Here is a 13,456-nt window from a genome sequence, read left to right on the forward strand (position 1 = left end):
AACAACCTGTGCGAGCTTTACCAGCTCTAAAAGAGCAGTGGCTTAAAAAGAAAGTACAGGAATTAAATCAGGAGTCAGTCTGGTTAAATGGGTTTATTCAGAATATTCAAATCCTGTTTCACTTGCACTTACTTGAGGCATTTCTCCTGGCTACAGAAAAGGATTTGGCAGTGCTGCTGGCTTCCAAATTCTCAGCAGCCAGAGACTGCAGTCCTTGTCCACGGAAGGCTCTGTGCTAAATCCCATTAACTGAAATAGCAGCCACAGGCTCGTGTTTTCCTTACCAGGAATGGAAGCTCAGAACACTGCAGTCACCCACAGGTATCTCCAGTGCCCAAATCTTTCACACATATTTGAAGTTAAATGAATGCCCCTGATTTCTCAGGAGATAATACACTCCTTGCTGTGATCCAAAGCAGGTTCTCTCCAGTAATTGCAGCACAGTGATAGTAGATGACACAAGAGATTTCAGTGCTTTTTTTCTCAATCTCAGGCTCATTGTCTCCTTGTTGTCTTTCAGGGGAAGGCTGCATTGCCCTGAGAATAGAAGCAACAGAATCCTTAGCTCCTATCCATACTGTGCTGACACACCATGGAGAGAAAACAGGAGTCTTCCAAGGTGAAATCAAGTTGCAAACATCACAAGGGAAACAGAGAGAGAAGCTGTATGGTAAGGAATGTCATCAGCTCTGCAATGCTCACCCTGGAGAGTATTCACCTCGAAAGATTTCTGATAACTGTCAAGGAGGTGAAAATTACCCCTGCAGTGCTTATAGTCCCAAAGAGGCAAGTGCCTTTGATGCTGACTGAAAAGAGCTGTGAGTATTGTTAGTTCTCAGGAGGATACCTGTACTCTTTCAGAGAGACAGAGCAATTCGATTTGGGTATCTTTTTTCATCATTCAAGTAAATTTGGCAGACTGAGAGAGCCCCCTGTCTGTCACTAATACTGGTTTCATTGAATTGGGATATCTAACTTCCACTTGTAGTGGCTATATGAGAAGGTGATGAGTGAGGCTCTGAAGGAGCAGTTCCTTAGCTAAAGGATCACAAACCTTTGTATTTCAAGATACACATTTCTTCCTATATCAACAAGAATTACATGTATTTGTGGGCAGTTGAAAACATAACAGCAACAACAGTTTAAAACTGTGCATCATTCTGATGGACAAAGAGAGATGCCTTAATGCAAGTAGTAACACACAAAACTTGGGCAGACTCTGAAGCTGCCAAAACACTCTTATGCCTTTCCTTTCCTTCAGATTTTGTCAAGATTGAACGTGATGAAATTGCTGGGCAGAAAACAAGGAACATCAGCAATTTAGAGCCTAACAAAGAATGGGATCAGACTAACAGGTAAAGGGCAAGAGGGTAAGTCAGTACCAGAAAAATGGTTGGCTCAATAAAGGCCAAGCTGGGCTTGCTGTGGGAGCAGAATTAACGGGTGTGGTGAGCACTGGGAAGCTGCTCTGTGGCTCTCTGCTCAGGGCTGGTCAATGCTTCTGTGCCCAAAGCTTCAAAAGCTGAGAATGCATTAGCCAGACCAGGTCCCTGAACCCCACTTAGAAAGGGCCCTTTTATTTCCAACAGAAAGTCAAAATCTACTCATCTGATGGCCAGAGAGGCAGCAGCCGTGGCTCGCTACTGGGGGAGTGTTTCTCCTTCTGCAGACGCCGCAGGAAAGGAGGATATCCTACGGTAACCTTGCTGCTTTACCTCTGCCAGCCTGGGGTGGGAACCTGAGCTCAAACTGCCTGTCTTTTCCTCTCCAAGAGTCATAGGATGAGTCGGGGCAAGGCTGTCCTTTCACTCCGTTTTCACAGGGGCTCTTCTTTGCAGGCAGTTCCTGCTGGGCTCAGAGACCTGTGAAAACCCCTGGACGTGGCTGCAGAAGCTGAATGCTCTCTGCAGCCTGGAAAGGGAAGTGTCTGCCACATCCAGAGGAACTGTTTTGGGGTTGGGGGAGGTGGCCTTGACCCAGCTGCTTCCTCTCTGGTGACCCAGGGGAGGGAGGCACTAACAGGACTCCCACTTATTCTCTGATTCTGAAGCAAGTGACAAAAAAAAAGAAAAGTAGGTGGTATTGAATCTAAGCAGTCAGTGGGCACTAACTCCTTTGTAGCTGGCAGAGATACAAAAAACCCAAGTGTATCTGTGCATGTACCTCCCTAACAATATTTCTTGTCTTTAGCAACTCCACCCCCACAGACATCAGCAACCCCAACTACCTGGGGATGGCTCCCTTCTCTCAGCAGCCCTCTGCAACCTGCCAGCTTAAGCAGACACCTTCAGCAGACCAGCCACCTTCTATCTGGAACTATGAGCAGCAGCCCAAAGAGACCACCTCCCTGATGGGACAGAGTCCCTCATCCTCCACATCGCCCTCCTTGTCACCTCTATCCCCAAAGCCATCCCTCCAGCCCACAGCAAACAGAAGCATTTGTAGTTGGAGTCAAGAGTACCTGTGAGTCTTTGAGTTTTGCACTGGGGCTGGGCCCCTCTCTCCTGTTCTGCTCTGTTACTGTTTCATTATCTGTATGAAGAGTTCAACCTTCAGCGTATTCTTTCCATATTTTATCTCTAGAATTAGAAAAAGATAAGTAAAGGTCACAAGTGCAGACATCTCATACTCAAAGAAAACAAGTGTAGTAGTTCCTCAGACCTTTATGAAAGGAAAGCCAAAAAAATATATGTTAAACAATAGAATCTTAGAATCATAGAATGGTTTGGGTTGAAAGGGACTTGAGAGGCTGTCTTGTCCCACCCCTTGCCAAGGCCAGGGACACTTGCCACTAGCCCAGGTTGCTCCAAGCCCTGTCCAGCCTGGCCTTGAACAATTCCAGGGATGGGGCAGCCACAGCTGCTCTGGGCAACCTGTGCCAGGGCCTCACCACCCTCTGAGTAAAGAGCTTCTTCCCCAAATCTAATCGAAATCTCTCCTCTTTTAGTTTAAAACTGCTCCCCCTTGTCCTGTTACTATCTGCCTGTGTAAACAGTTGCTCTCCCTCCTTACTGTAAGTCCCCTCTGGGCATTGGAAGGCCACAATAAGGTCTCCCCAGAGTCTTCTTTTCTTCAGATTGAACAACCCCAGCTCTCTCAGCCTGATAGAGGTTTAATTCTCTGCCAAGAGAAAAGGAGAAGATTACAGAGTTGACTGTAATAACAAAAGAGAAAAGGGGAGAGTGTGGCATAGATCTTTTCCCCTGGATAGGAAGGAGAGCTCCTTCAAGTGTCATATGTGAAGTACTTTCACTGAATTTCCACTTGCACTACTATACAAACATCCAGCTTGCTAAGAAGCCAGAATCCATGTGCTGCATCTATCACAAGCCTTGATGCAGAATTTCCACCTGGCAACTGAAAATATCCCATCCCTACCCAACTTAGTAAAGTGATGAGGCAGCTTCACCCCGGTGCCTGTGTGCAATCTGTGTCCTTGTTCCAGACCTCCTTTTGACAGCGACAGCTGCTCTCAGAGCCTGGGCTGGAGCTCACTGTAAATGGATGTGGCACCCTGCAGCTCAAACCCTGCAGTGCTCCATCCATGCTCTCAGCTCTGCTCCTGCCTGTACTGAGTAGTGAACACAGCTGGAAGCCAGGAACACAACTCACCTGAAAGCACCCAAAGAACACGTGCCACTCACCCCTATTCCCCTCTGCTCAGTGATACTGTGGCTGATTTTTTAAGCCCTGTGGTGGTTCTCCAGATTAAAGCCTTGCCACACCAGGGCCTCACAGAAACCCCCAGATCTGCTGTGTCCCACTGGCAGCTGTGCTCTCATTCCAGGCTGAGCCGCTGCTCAAGGGGCTCCACTATGAACACACAGGAGTTGTCTCACCCTAGAGGATAGAGCTCTTACTCCTCTAGTGTGCATTTGGGTGCAGTAAGATTTATCCCTTCCTTAAGAATACCATGCTGCGTTGGTAGCAAGAGGAGATTGACCTAGTTGTAAAATGTTACAGGATGATATGAGCTCTTACGTTAAGCCTCCAGACAGCCACCCTGTCCGACAGATCTGAAGATTCTTATTAATATTCAAATTCAGATTTGTGTGTGTCACAAAGCCATCAAAGCACTTGGCACAGTCTGGCTCAGTGGCTTATCTCTGTTTAAAGAGAAGCCAAGTATCACTTTGACAGGACTGTAGTCTAGCAGGGAGTTTATACAGGGCCATGCATATCTGCTCTCTGCTGTCATGTTCCTAATGATTAAAAACAATGCACAATTCTGTTCTCTCTCCCTGAGTTTAATTGTTTTCCTGTTACCCCTTTACACAGTCAGTTTAATTTTATCAGGCTCATTTGCTATTCATTTTGTCTCTAACTCAGTCAGTGTCTCTTGCCTGCTCTTTAGAAGTCTCCCTTACATGCTGTTTTGATGACTGCAGGCCACCTGAACTGGGGAAATCCACAGCAGAGCCTGTGCTTTTGGAGGAGGGACAGCAAAGGCCAGAGATGTTTGAGAACCCTCTGTATGGCTCCATGGGCTCCAACGGGAAGGTGCCTCCCAAAAAAGAGCAGGAATACCCCAAGGCCTTGCGGAAAGAGCAGCTGCCACTGCCTGAGCAGAGCTGTCATCTCACAAAGCCACAGGAGCCTGAGGGCAGCAAGACCCCTGGCAAACAGCCATCCCCACCTTTCCTGGTCCCCACACAGCGATTCCGGTCCTACACCTGCTCCGGCCAGGCAGAAGAAAAGAATACAGGTGAGAAGAGCCAAGGCAAACTGAAGGTGACAACACCACTGGAAAACTCGGCACAGCTCAAGAAACTGGTGAAGCCATCGAGGGCTGAAGTCAGCCTGAGCACCCAGGGACAGCAGAGCAAGCCGCCCCTTCCCTCGAAGAGTCGGGCGGTGCTGGACATGCAGAACTCCAAGGGCCGAGATTATCGGGACAGCTCAGAGCTGCCGCACTCCGGGAAGCACCGGACAGAGGAGGCACCCATGGGCAGGACAACTACACCGGTGTGTTCCTCATGGGAATAAGGCAGGGTGGAAGGTGCATTAGGCTGTGGGGTCACTGCAGAACATGACTAGAGTAGTACTGGCTTAGTCCCTGAGTCCTTGCTCCGTGTTTCCTGTCCCAGCTCAGAGCACTGTCCCACAAACCCAAGGGGTTGCCAGGGAGCATCGTAAAGCTATTGCTGCAGAAGAGGGCATGTTGTGAAACTATGGCCTTAGCTTTGCATGAATTTTTAACTGGTTTTGAACCGTTTAAGCTTGGTGGCCACAAGAGGAACGCAAGTAGTCCGTACCATGTTATGGCTTGTTTGGGGCACCCTGCGTCGTTCCTGAGAATGCCCAGACCTGGCCTGACAGTGCAAACCCACAGTACTGGCAACAGATTTGCCTTGCTGTAACTAATAAAAAGATGATTAAAAGTAGTTAGTGGTAAATACTTAGCAACTTAGAACAGCAGTGTCCAACAACATTCCTGGAACCTCTACAGAAGTAATCACACATATACTTTTCTGGGCTGGTGGGGTTTTTTGTTGTGGTTTGGTTTGGTCTGGTGTCATGTTGGTTTTGTTGGGTTTTTTTCACCAGAACACCATGAGCTAGATAAGAAGGAGCAGGGGATGCTTTAGTAAGTGTGTTTGGGAGCAAAAGCCCACTTGAGCAAGCTGTAGGATGTTTTTTGACTTCTCCATCAAAACTTGTAGAATTGACAGTAGACAAGCTGATGTCTTCTCTTGTCTCTACAGTGAACAGGACACAGCAGCCGGCATCCCAGGAAGAATCCTGATGGGAAGAACGATGGAGATTGCTGCTTTGTTCACTCATGTCCTCTGGTCTGGTTCTAAAAAGACTGAGGATTTTTATTTTTGAGGGTGGACCCCTCCCTGTGATTATGTTCTAGCTGAGAAGTTTATCCTATGTTGCTCAGATCAAGAGGAGCCAGGAGCACAATACCAAGTGCAAGTTACCCTTTTGAGTATCACTTTGGTACTTCCATTAAGAAGCAGTGGCCAAGTACATGCATTAGTAAGTGTTTTGAAAAAGAGGAAGGTACGGTGTGTAAGGACTAGGAGATGGGAGGGGTGGATTTAGAGAACCCCTTTCTACAAAAGCAAGATTTCTATTTTGTTACAGGATTCCTATTAAAGAGTGGTATGTAAAAGAAAGCATCTTGAAAGCGGTACAACTCCAAAAGCATGTCCTGTCCATGGAGCAAGGAATTAGGGGAGGGAAAAGAGTCTGAATAGCAGCTACTGATGAGGGTCACACACTGTCAGCAGAGCCAGCTTTGCTCTCCTCTGCCGCGCTCAGGTAACGCAGCTGGTGAGGCACCGCGGCTCCTCCTCCTTCCAGCGGGTCGTGCTTTAATACCCCAACAAACAGAGGGAAACCAGAGCTGCGGGAGGGGAGGAGAAGAAGGGCCTGTGGGCAGCCTCGGAGTGCAGCTCCGGAGTCTCCCCGGCCTGTCTGACAGCAAGCACTCTGCTTTGGAAGGATCACTGGCCAGCTGATTGTGTAGCATTCCTAACAGATTAATGCTGACCTTACTGTACACGTGTGCTCAGTGACTGAATGATGTTAACACACTTGTCAGTTCTGTTGTGTTCATGTAAAGTGTTAATTCTGTGGTTACAACTGGGTTATGCCTGTTGTGACTTAATCATGGCTATTGTTTCCATGTTGATTACTTAAAAATAATAAAATAGTTTTCTGACCATTCTTTACTGAAAATTTAAAACTGCCTGCCACATAGTGCAGCTTTAGTTGAGTGTTACACCAGCTCATTTAGTGACAGTAGTCCCTGCCCAGAAGAAACACAGAGGGGAGCAGGAAAGATATACCAAAGACAACTGAGGACACAACTGTCTGTGTGCACACACCCTCTGTGGATACAGCTGGCTTAAAAATTATAGCCCCTGTTAGCAGGTGCAGTTACTAATTATATGAGTGTAGAACATGTACAGTAATTCTACTGGAGCAGAAGAGGCCATGTGGGAATGTGTGGAAGAGGACAAACTGTAAGGCAGAAGTCTTCTAAAAGGAGATGTTTTTCTGCCATGCAGGTTGGAGTTTCAAGGCATCATTACTGAAGCACCTGGCTCTCTAACCTACAAATCAGCAAGGCAGACCATGAGCTTACATTCCCCTGGCTTTATTCAGCAGAGTCCTCTCTGTGTAATCCCCAGAGTTCAGTGGCTGTGGTATTTCCCTGGCCCTGGGAAGCATTTCACTTTTCCAGGTTGCAGAAGAACTTGTATGGCCACAGAGTAAAAGCTCCCTGGAGCAGGTGAGCTTTCTGTCTGATGTGGAGAGTTAGATCAGTGCCTGGTAATTCTGGGAGGTATTCTCATGTGTGTGGAGATGGAGATGTGACAGGCTCTCTACAAAACATTTTTAACTTCTCAATAAGAAAGGCTCAGATTTTCTGTGTTTATCTACTGACTTGCTAAGCTGTAGAAAAGAAAGTATATTCCCCAAAGTTTACAAACTAAAACTTGATATAAAGCCAGTATAGCTTTTTGTGTAAACATTCTCCTGATTGGGAATGCTGGTTAAATTGGGCACAGATTTGCAGATGAGCAGAGTTTGAGAGCATTGGACTTACTAAAAACCGAAAAAACCCATCCAGGTACTTTATTTGACCTCTCCTTTAGAAAAGTGTGCTGCTGGGGGAGAAGAGAAGCTCTCTGCCAAGTTTCCAGCAGAAAAAAATACATCATTATTCCCCTGATAAAAATGCATTACTTACCCATCTGGGGTTCCAAAGACAGTCTGAGTTATGATGGAATGATGACAAATGCCACCAAGATTTTTGCAAGTGGATCATGTTCAAAGGAAGGCTCTGTAAAGAGCTTTCTGAAGCCTCTGCAGATGAGAGATTTCTCAGGTGAACAGCTTAGACATGGAGTGGAGCAGAGGTGGGACAGGTAGTGGGACACTGCACAGTACTTGTCTTTATGGCAAGACTGGCTGTCCTTGAGATGGTAGAGTTGGTAACACCAACTGTGGGAGCTTGCCAGATGTGAATATTAGGAAACTGGATTTAACAAATTAGTCTGTGTTTATGTTTGTTTTGGTTTGGTTTTGATTTCTGTCACAAAGCTTTTAAGATGATATCTATTGGTTTTACTGGCCCGGGCCTCAAACCACATGAAACCAGGACTGAGCACAAGCTTCTGCTTTCTCTTCCATCCTGGACCTGTGTCTCTTGCCAGAGCAGGCACATTTCTCTGCCTTCTCTGCTGTTGTCCAGTTCAGTTAGTACAGGCAGCATGAGTAGAAGACATGAACTGAAGGGTATGAATTGTCCAAAAATGTACTGATTTCCCCCAGATGCAGTGTCTATCTGTAACCTTCTGGCATCCTTTATTTTATGTTCTTAAAATAGCTGGAGTCTTTTTGTACTTATTTCCATGGAGACCGAGCTGTCAAAAATGCTTTAAGTTCCCAGCTACAGGATAGGATGTTGTAGAACACAGTAACTTCAAGAAACCCTGTTTCCTGCCTGCACCTGATGCATCTAACAGCAGCTTACTGGTCCTCTCAGCAGTAAAACCATCACAGGACACTGTTAAATGCTGTTAAAATGCTGTTGTGGGCTACACATTTCCTTCCTGGTAAAGGTAGGCTCTTACAGAAAATGGCTGAAGGAGGAAAAATAGAAGGAAACCAAATGAAGGTGAGTTACTCGCTCCAAAACAGCGAGGGGATAATTTTGACATTAGGAATTACATTGCTTAGGCTTGTAATCTGCTGGGACCAAGCACCCTTTTTCTGTGCAGTTTAAAACTAACCATCGAGTCACTACCCTTCCATTTGTTTCTAAAATGAAAGGTTTGCTAAAACTTTAGCATGTTTTTCTGTTGTCCTTGTGATAGTACAATAATAGTCCATATGACTGAAGGATTGTCCAAAAATGAATTGATTTACCCCCAGACAAAGCCCCTGATTTTTATAACATTGTAAAGACTCAGATATTTGTGTGTTAGTCAGGACTAACTGACCAAGGTGAGGCAAGACAGTTCCCAGGGATGTTCCAAGCCCATGGCCCCAGGTGGCAGCAGATTGGTTGGAAATGGACAGTATCCAGATACTTAGTTTTTATTTCCCTAATCTCTGCCTGAGGGAAAGCCACACTTTCCCCCGTGGGACATTTTCCAACAAGACTCCATCCCTGCCCTCATATCTGCCACCAAAGAGGTGCTGCAGTCACCAGGGCAGTCCTGCAAGGCCCATGGAAGGACTTGTTATGCAAGAGCTACAGAACAATCCAAATACTCATTTCATCTGCCAAATCTCCCTTGTGCTGAAAAGGTGTTAGCTAGAGAGATACAAGGTGTTCTTTCTCTCTCTATATATATATAAGCAAACATCAAGTTATTATTCACATGAATATGAATATGAAAAAGATCCACAGTGTGTGCATGGTGTTGTTTCAAATGAAGCTCCTAATAGGAAGTATTTTAGGGTTGCATTTGTGTTAAACTTCTGAAGTCTCTCAGAAATTCTTTCACAGTTGAATGCCAGGCTGACAGAAGAGAGAGATTTCTTTATGCCTACCATAATTTGCTATGTTTTTTCTGCTTTATCTTATTATGCACCATCATAAAGCATTATCTCATTATGCCTCACCAAATTTACCTGAACTTCTGTTCTCAGCTCATTTCCATTATTCTTTTTCATTAATTTTATTTGCAGGTAATCCTTACTTTAGCTCCCAAGTCAGCTAAACTAAAGGGTATTTCAATGTACCCTTTTAGATCAAAACTGACTGTAGAAAACTATAATCAAAACTGTATTCTCAAACCCCAGTATTGCAGGAGACATCACAAAGACGAAACATGAGCCTACTGAGATTTGGGGCTTGGACTAGACACCCTCCAGCAGCCCATCCAGCCTCAACTGTCCCATACTCCTGTGATTCTCTTTAACTCAGACCATTCTGTGCCAGGGCTGGTAATCTGCTACACGTTACAGTTATTATTAACACTTTATTGCATTTTTTCTCAAGGTCTGGTCTGGATTATATAAATCAATCTCTCATACTGTGAAGTATTAGATGATACCATAACTAACAGAGATAAAGATGGCACAGAACAGGGTAGTAAATGTTGGGCTCAGGAATGAGTGAATGAACAGGAATGGGTGAAGGAGACAGTGTCCAGCAACAAGCAGAAAGGTTGCAGAAAAGCAACCAGCAAAGGAGGGACTTTGTGGAATGAGAGAGAATCCAGCAGAAAGGAGGTGGGTAAAAGCTGTCTCTGATAGAAACAAGTTGACTCAGAAAAGGGAAGAACGTAGAGGCAGCAAAGAGATTGGAAAAAAAGGCAAAGACTTTGCAACAGAAAGGAGAGTTAGCACAGAAATTACGTCTGCTCCACACTTTACAGTAGTTTACATCTTGACATCACAGCTTGTAAGCACAAAGAAAATGACCAGGTGTGGGACATTCCCTCTTTTCAAAGGTGCACTGGAAAATCTAAAACAAAGCTGAATTTCAAAAGGGATCTCTGAGTTTAACTTTGGGAAGGACGTTGGTGATCAGATCTTCTAGAAAATGAACATTTCTGGTTCTGAGTCAGAAAGCAGTGAGGGAAGGAGGTGAATCTGAGCACCAAGCTTCAGCCTGACCTCACAGCAGGTCTGAAGGGAACATCCCATCAGGAACTCCTCCACTGCCCTTGGAGCAAGGATCTGTTCTGTCCCCTGAGTGCCAACCATGGCACAGCCATCTCAGAACAGAATCTCTCAGGAATGAGGCAGGAGGGGACCCTGCAGGGCCCCATGCAGTCCATTCCCCATGCCAGCACAGGGTAAACTACAAAATCCTTCACAGACCTCTCCCACCTCCAGTGGGAGAGTTTCTCACCTGCCTCAAGCAGTCTGTTTCTGAGCCTTCACCAGCCCTTTCTGATCTCTAGTGGGCATATTTGGTGAACTTTAGGCCTTTTTGGTGTAATCCTGTCCCATGTGGACAAGCAGATCTTAATTTTCTGACACACTGTGTTTACATACTGCTGTCATGCTTCCCAATCAGTCTTCTCCTCATTAGAGTAAACAATTCCAACTGCCCAAATCTCTCTTCAGAATCAAATTTCTCTATATACTGGTCACTCCTGGGAGGTTACTTTGACACTCTTAATTTTTCTTGAAACATACTAGCTAAAGCTGGACATGTCTCCACCAGAAGTCTTGCTTTTGCCTCTGTGGATGTGAGTACAATGTTCATTGGAGGCACAGTTTTTACTTTTTCGTTGCAGAGTGAGTTTTCTGAAAATCATGAGATTTGTTAGCAGTCTTCAATTGTTATTCCTGAATCAGGCTGGTGAACAAATTGGCAGATTTTAATGGGGGTAACAGAAAGGTGCTTCAAGAAGGCACTTTCAGCCTGAACGAGCTGTTTTATCGCAGCATTCTTACAGTTCTTGTTGATATAAAAGGAGAGCAGGATGACAGATGATGACATGGAGCAGGGATGTGCTATTGCAAAGACTGCCAGACACTTCAGCTGAATTTAAGAATATTGTATTTGGGGTGAAAGAAGCATTATTAGCAAGTACTGTAAAGAAATTCAGGATGTCCTGCCCACTAAGGAAATCACAGGTTACAGAAAGGTGGACATCTTTTTAAACAAAGAGTAGTTTTTTTAACTTCGAACATACAGATGACAATTCATCAAAATCCTTCCCTTGGATCACTCTGGCAGTTGCTGTAAACAGTAAAACATGTACAGCATTTGAAGTAATTTAGCTAATGCTTGAGGACACACCTTTTCTTTTTCCCATGTCATTTCTGCTCACACTAATGCTTTTTCCTGCCCTGCCAAAAGAAATAGTGGACAATTATTTTCCCTCCTAGTTTTGGTGAGAAAAGTCTGCTCTCAAAGACAAGCTGAAGGCTTTCTGCTGGAGAGGCTGAAAGAAAGCAGGGGGTTGGCAGTTCAAGGGCAGTGAGGGACATTGGGGCTGATTATATATTAAGGCTAAGGTAAAAGCCTCAGGAGAGGAGTTACCGAGTCTGAGCCCTGCCTTTCTGTGTCTCTGCCTTCTCCCTTTTTTTGTCCTGCCTCATGTCTGCTTTCCTCTTTCTCTGCAGAGGATTAAGAGGTAGAGAAGATCTGACAGGATGAATTTCTCTCAGCGCTTCAGTTCAGTAACTATGTGTATAGAATTAGGATTTAAGATTACAGTTACAAGTAGTTTTAGGTTTTTAAACATCTGATTTTATGATGTACAAGCAGAATAAAATAGGCTGTGTGCTTACAATTAGTTTCATAGACAACACACAGAACCTCACGCACTGTGTACTTGGAAAGACAGAGCTGAGCATTAACTCAGACAGCAGTACACTCTCTTCCAGTCTAATAATCTAGTGAATAATCTATTTTATGCTGTTACAGTGTTATAATTACATCCTCATTCATTTACTCAAAAGAAAACGAGAGCAATTTAGGTAGTCCAAGACAAAAGTGTTATGAATCTTTCCCAGTTTCAAATTCAATTACAATAATATAGTTACCTAATGCGTTACTTCAGAAGTTGAGCAGTTAAAAATAAAGCAATGAAACAAGCTGTTACAGATTTTTTTTTTTACATTTGCCAGCAAACATGTGGTGTCTTTGTGAGGCTGGACAGGATGCCATAGTGGAGTGAGGGCTGCAGGGCAGTTTATAATAATTAAAGATAATAATTTTACCTAAAAAGCCCCAAACTAGAGTTCATTTCACCACAACCCTTCTTGAAGGCTGAGGTGTGACAGTGGCTGGTGAGGCAGGATGGCCTTGGTGCCACAGGGGCGGCCTTGGTGCCACAGGGGCAGCCACTCACCTCAGCCAAGCATCAGTGTCACTCGTGCTGCTCTGCCATGTGGGGCGACCAAACAGTGAGCGTTTGGAAGGGCTTTAGGGCCAAACAGTGAGCGTTTGGGATGGCCTTAGGGTCGAACAGGGAGTGTTTGGGATGACCTGAGGGCCAAACAGCGAGCGTTTGGGACAGCCTTAGGGCCAAACGGAGTGTTTGGGACAGCCTTAGGGCCGAACAGGGAGTGTTTGGGACAGCCTTAGGGCCGAACAGGAAGTGTTTGGGATGACCTCAGGGCCAAACAGGGAGTGTTTGGGACAGCCTTAGGGCCGAACAGGGAGTGTTTGGGATGACCTCAGGGCCAAACAGGGAGTGTTTGGGACAGCCTAAGGGCCGGCTTTAGGGCCTGTGTTTGAGTGCGGGGCTGCGCATGCGCCGCGGGGGCGGCTACGGTCCTCTCAAGATGGCGGCTCGGGGGACCGGCGGAGTTGGACACACTCAAGATGGCGGCAGCGCACGGATGCACTGGCGGGAAGGACACAAAATGGCCGGCCCGAGGCCCCCTCTCCTCAGAAAGGTGCCCGCCCGCCTGCCTGAGCCGCCCCTGTCTCCGCCCCCGCGGGGCAGCGCCATCCCACCGCTTTTGCCCCGGTGCGGAGACAGGGGGGAGGGTGAGCGGCGCCGGGGCCGGCCGGGAG

The 13,456-nt window shown here is 45.9% G+C and overlaps 1 protein-coding gene and 1 long non-coding RNA gene across 3 annotated transcripts in view; one reads left to right on the forward strand and one right to left on the reverse strand.

Annotated features, from left to right (window-relative positions):
* Window positions 1–6,678, forward strand: part of INPP5D (inositol polyphosphate-5-phosphatase D) — a 52,862-nt gene extending 46,184 nt beyond the window's left edge. For both annotated transcript variants that reach the window (XM_032698229.1, XM_032698230.1), the window contains 6 exons: window positions 521–670; window positions 1,262–1,355; window positions 1,590–1,697; window positions 2,191–2,463; window positions 4,389–4,965; window positions 5,706–6,678. In XM_032698229.1, coding sequence (XP_032554120.1) covers window positions 521–670; window positions 1,262–1,355; window positions 1,590–1,697; window positions 2,191–2,463; window positions 4,389–4,965; window positions 5,706–5,708 — 1,205 coding nt within the window. In that variant the 3' untranslated portion in view covers window positions 5,709–6,678. The remainder of the gene's footprint in view (window positions 1–520; window positions 671–1,261; window positions 1,356–1,589; window positions 1,698–2,190; window positions 2,464–4,388; window positions 4,966–5,705) is intronic.
* Window positions 97–13,231, reverse strand: LOC116791839. Its single transcript, XR_004358882.1, has 3 exons — window positions 12,786–13,231; window positions 2,462–2,579; window positions 97–537 (listed from the first exon to the last, which is right to left on the reverse strand). It is a non-coding gene; the product is annotated as an uncharacterized LOC116791839 (long non-coding RNA).
* Window positions 13,232–13,456: the final 225 nt, after the last annotated feature.

Source organism: Chiroxiphia lanceolata, chromosome 10 (genome assembly GCF_009829145.1).
Source record: "Chiroxiphia lanceolata isolate bChiLan1 chromosome 10, bChiLan1.pri, whole genome shotgun sequence".
NCBI lineage: Eukaryota > Metazoa > Chordata > Aves > Passeriformes > Pipridae > Chiroxiphia > Chiroxiphia lanceolata.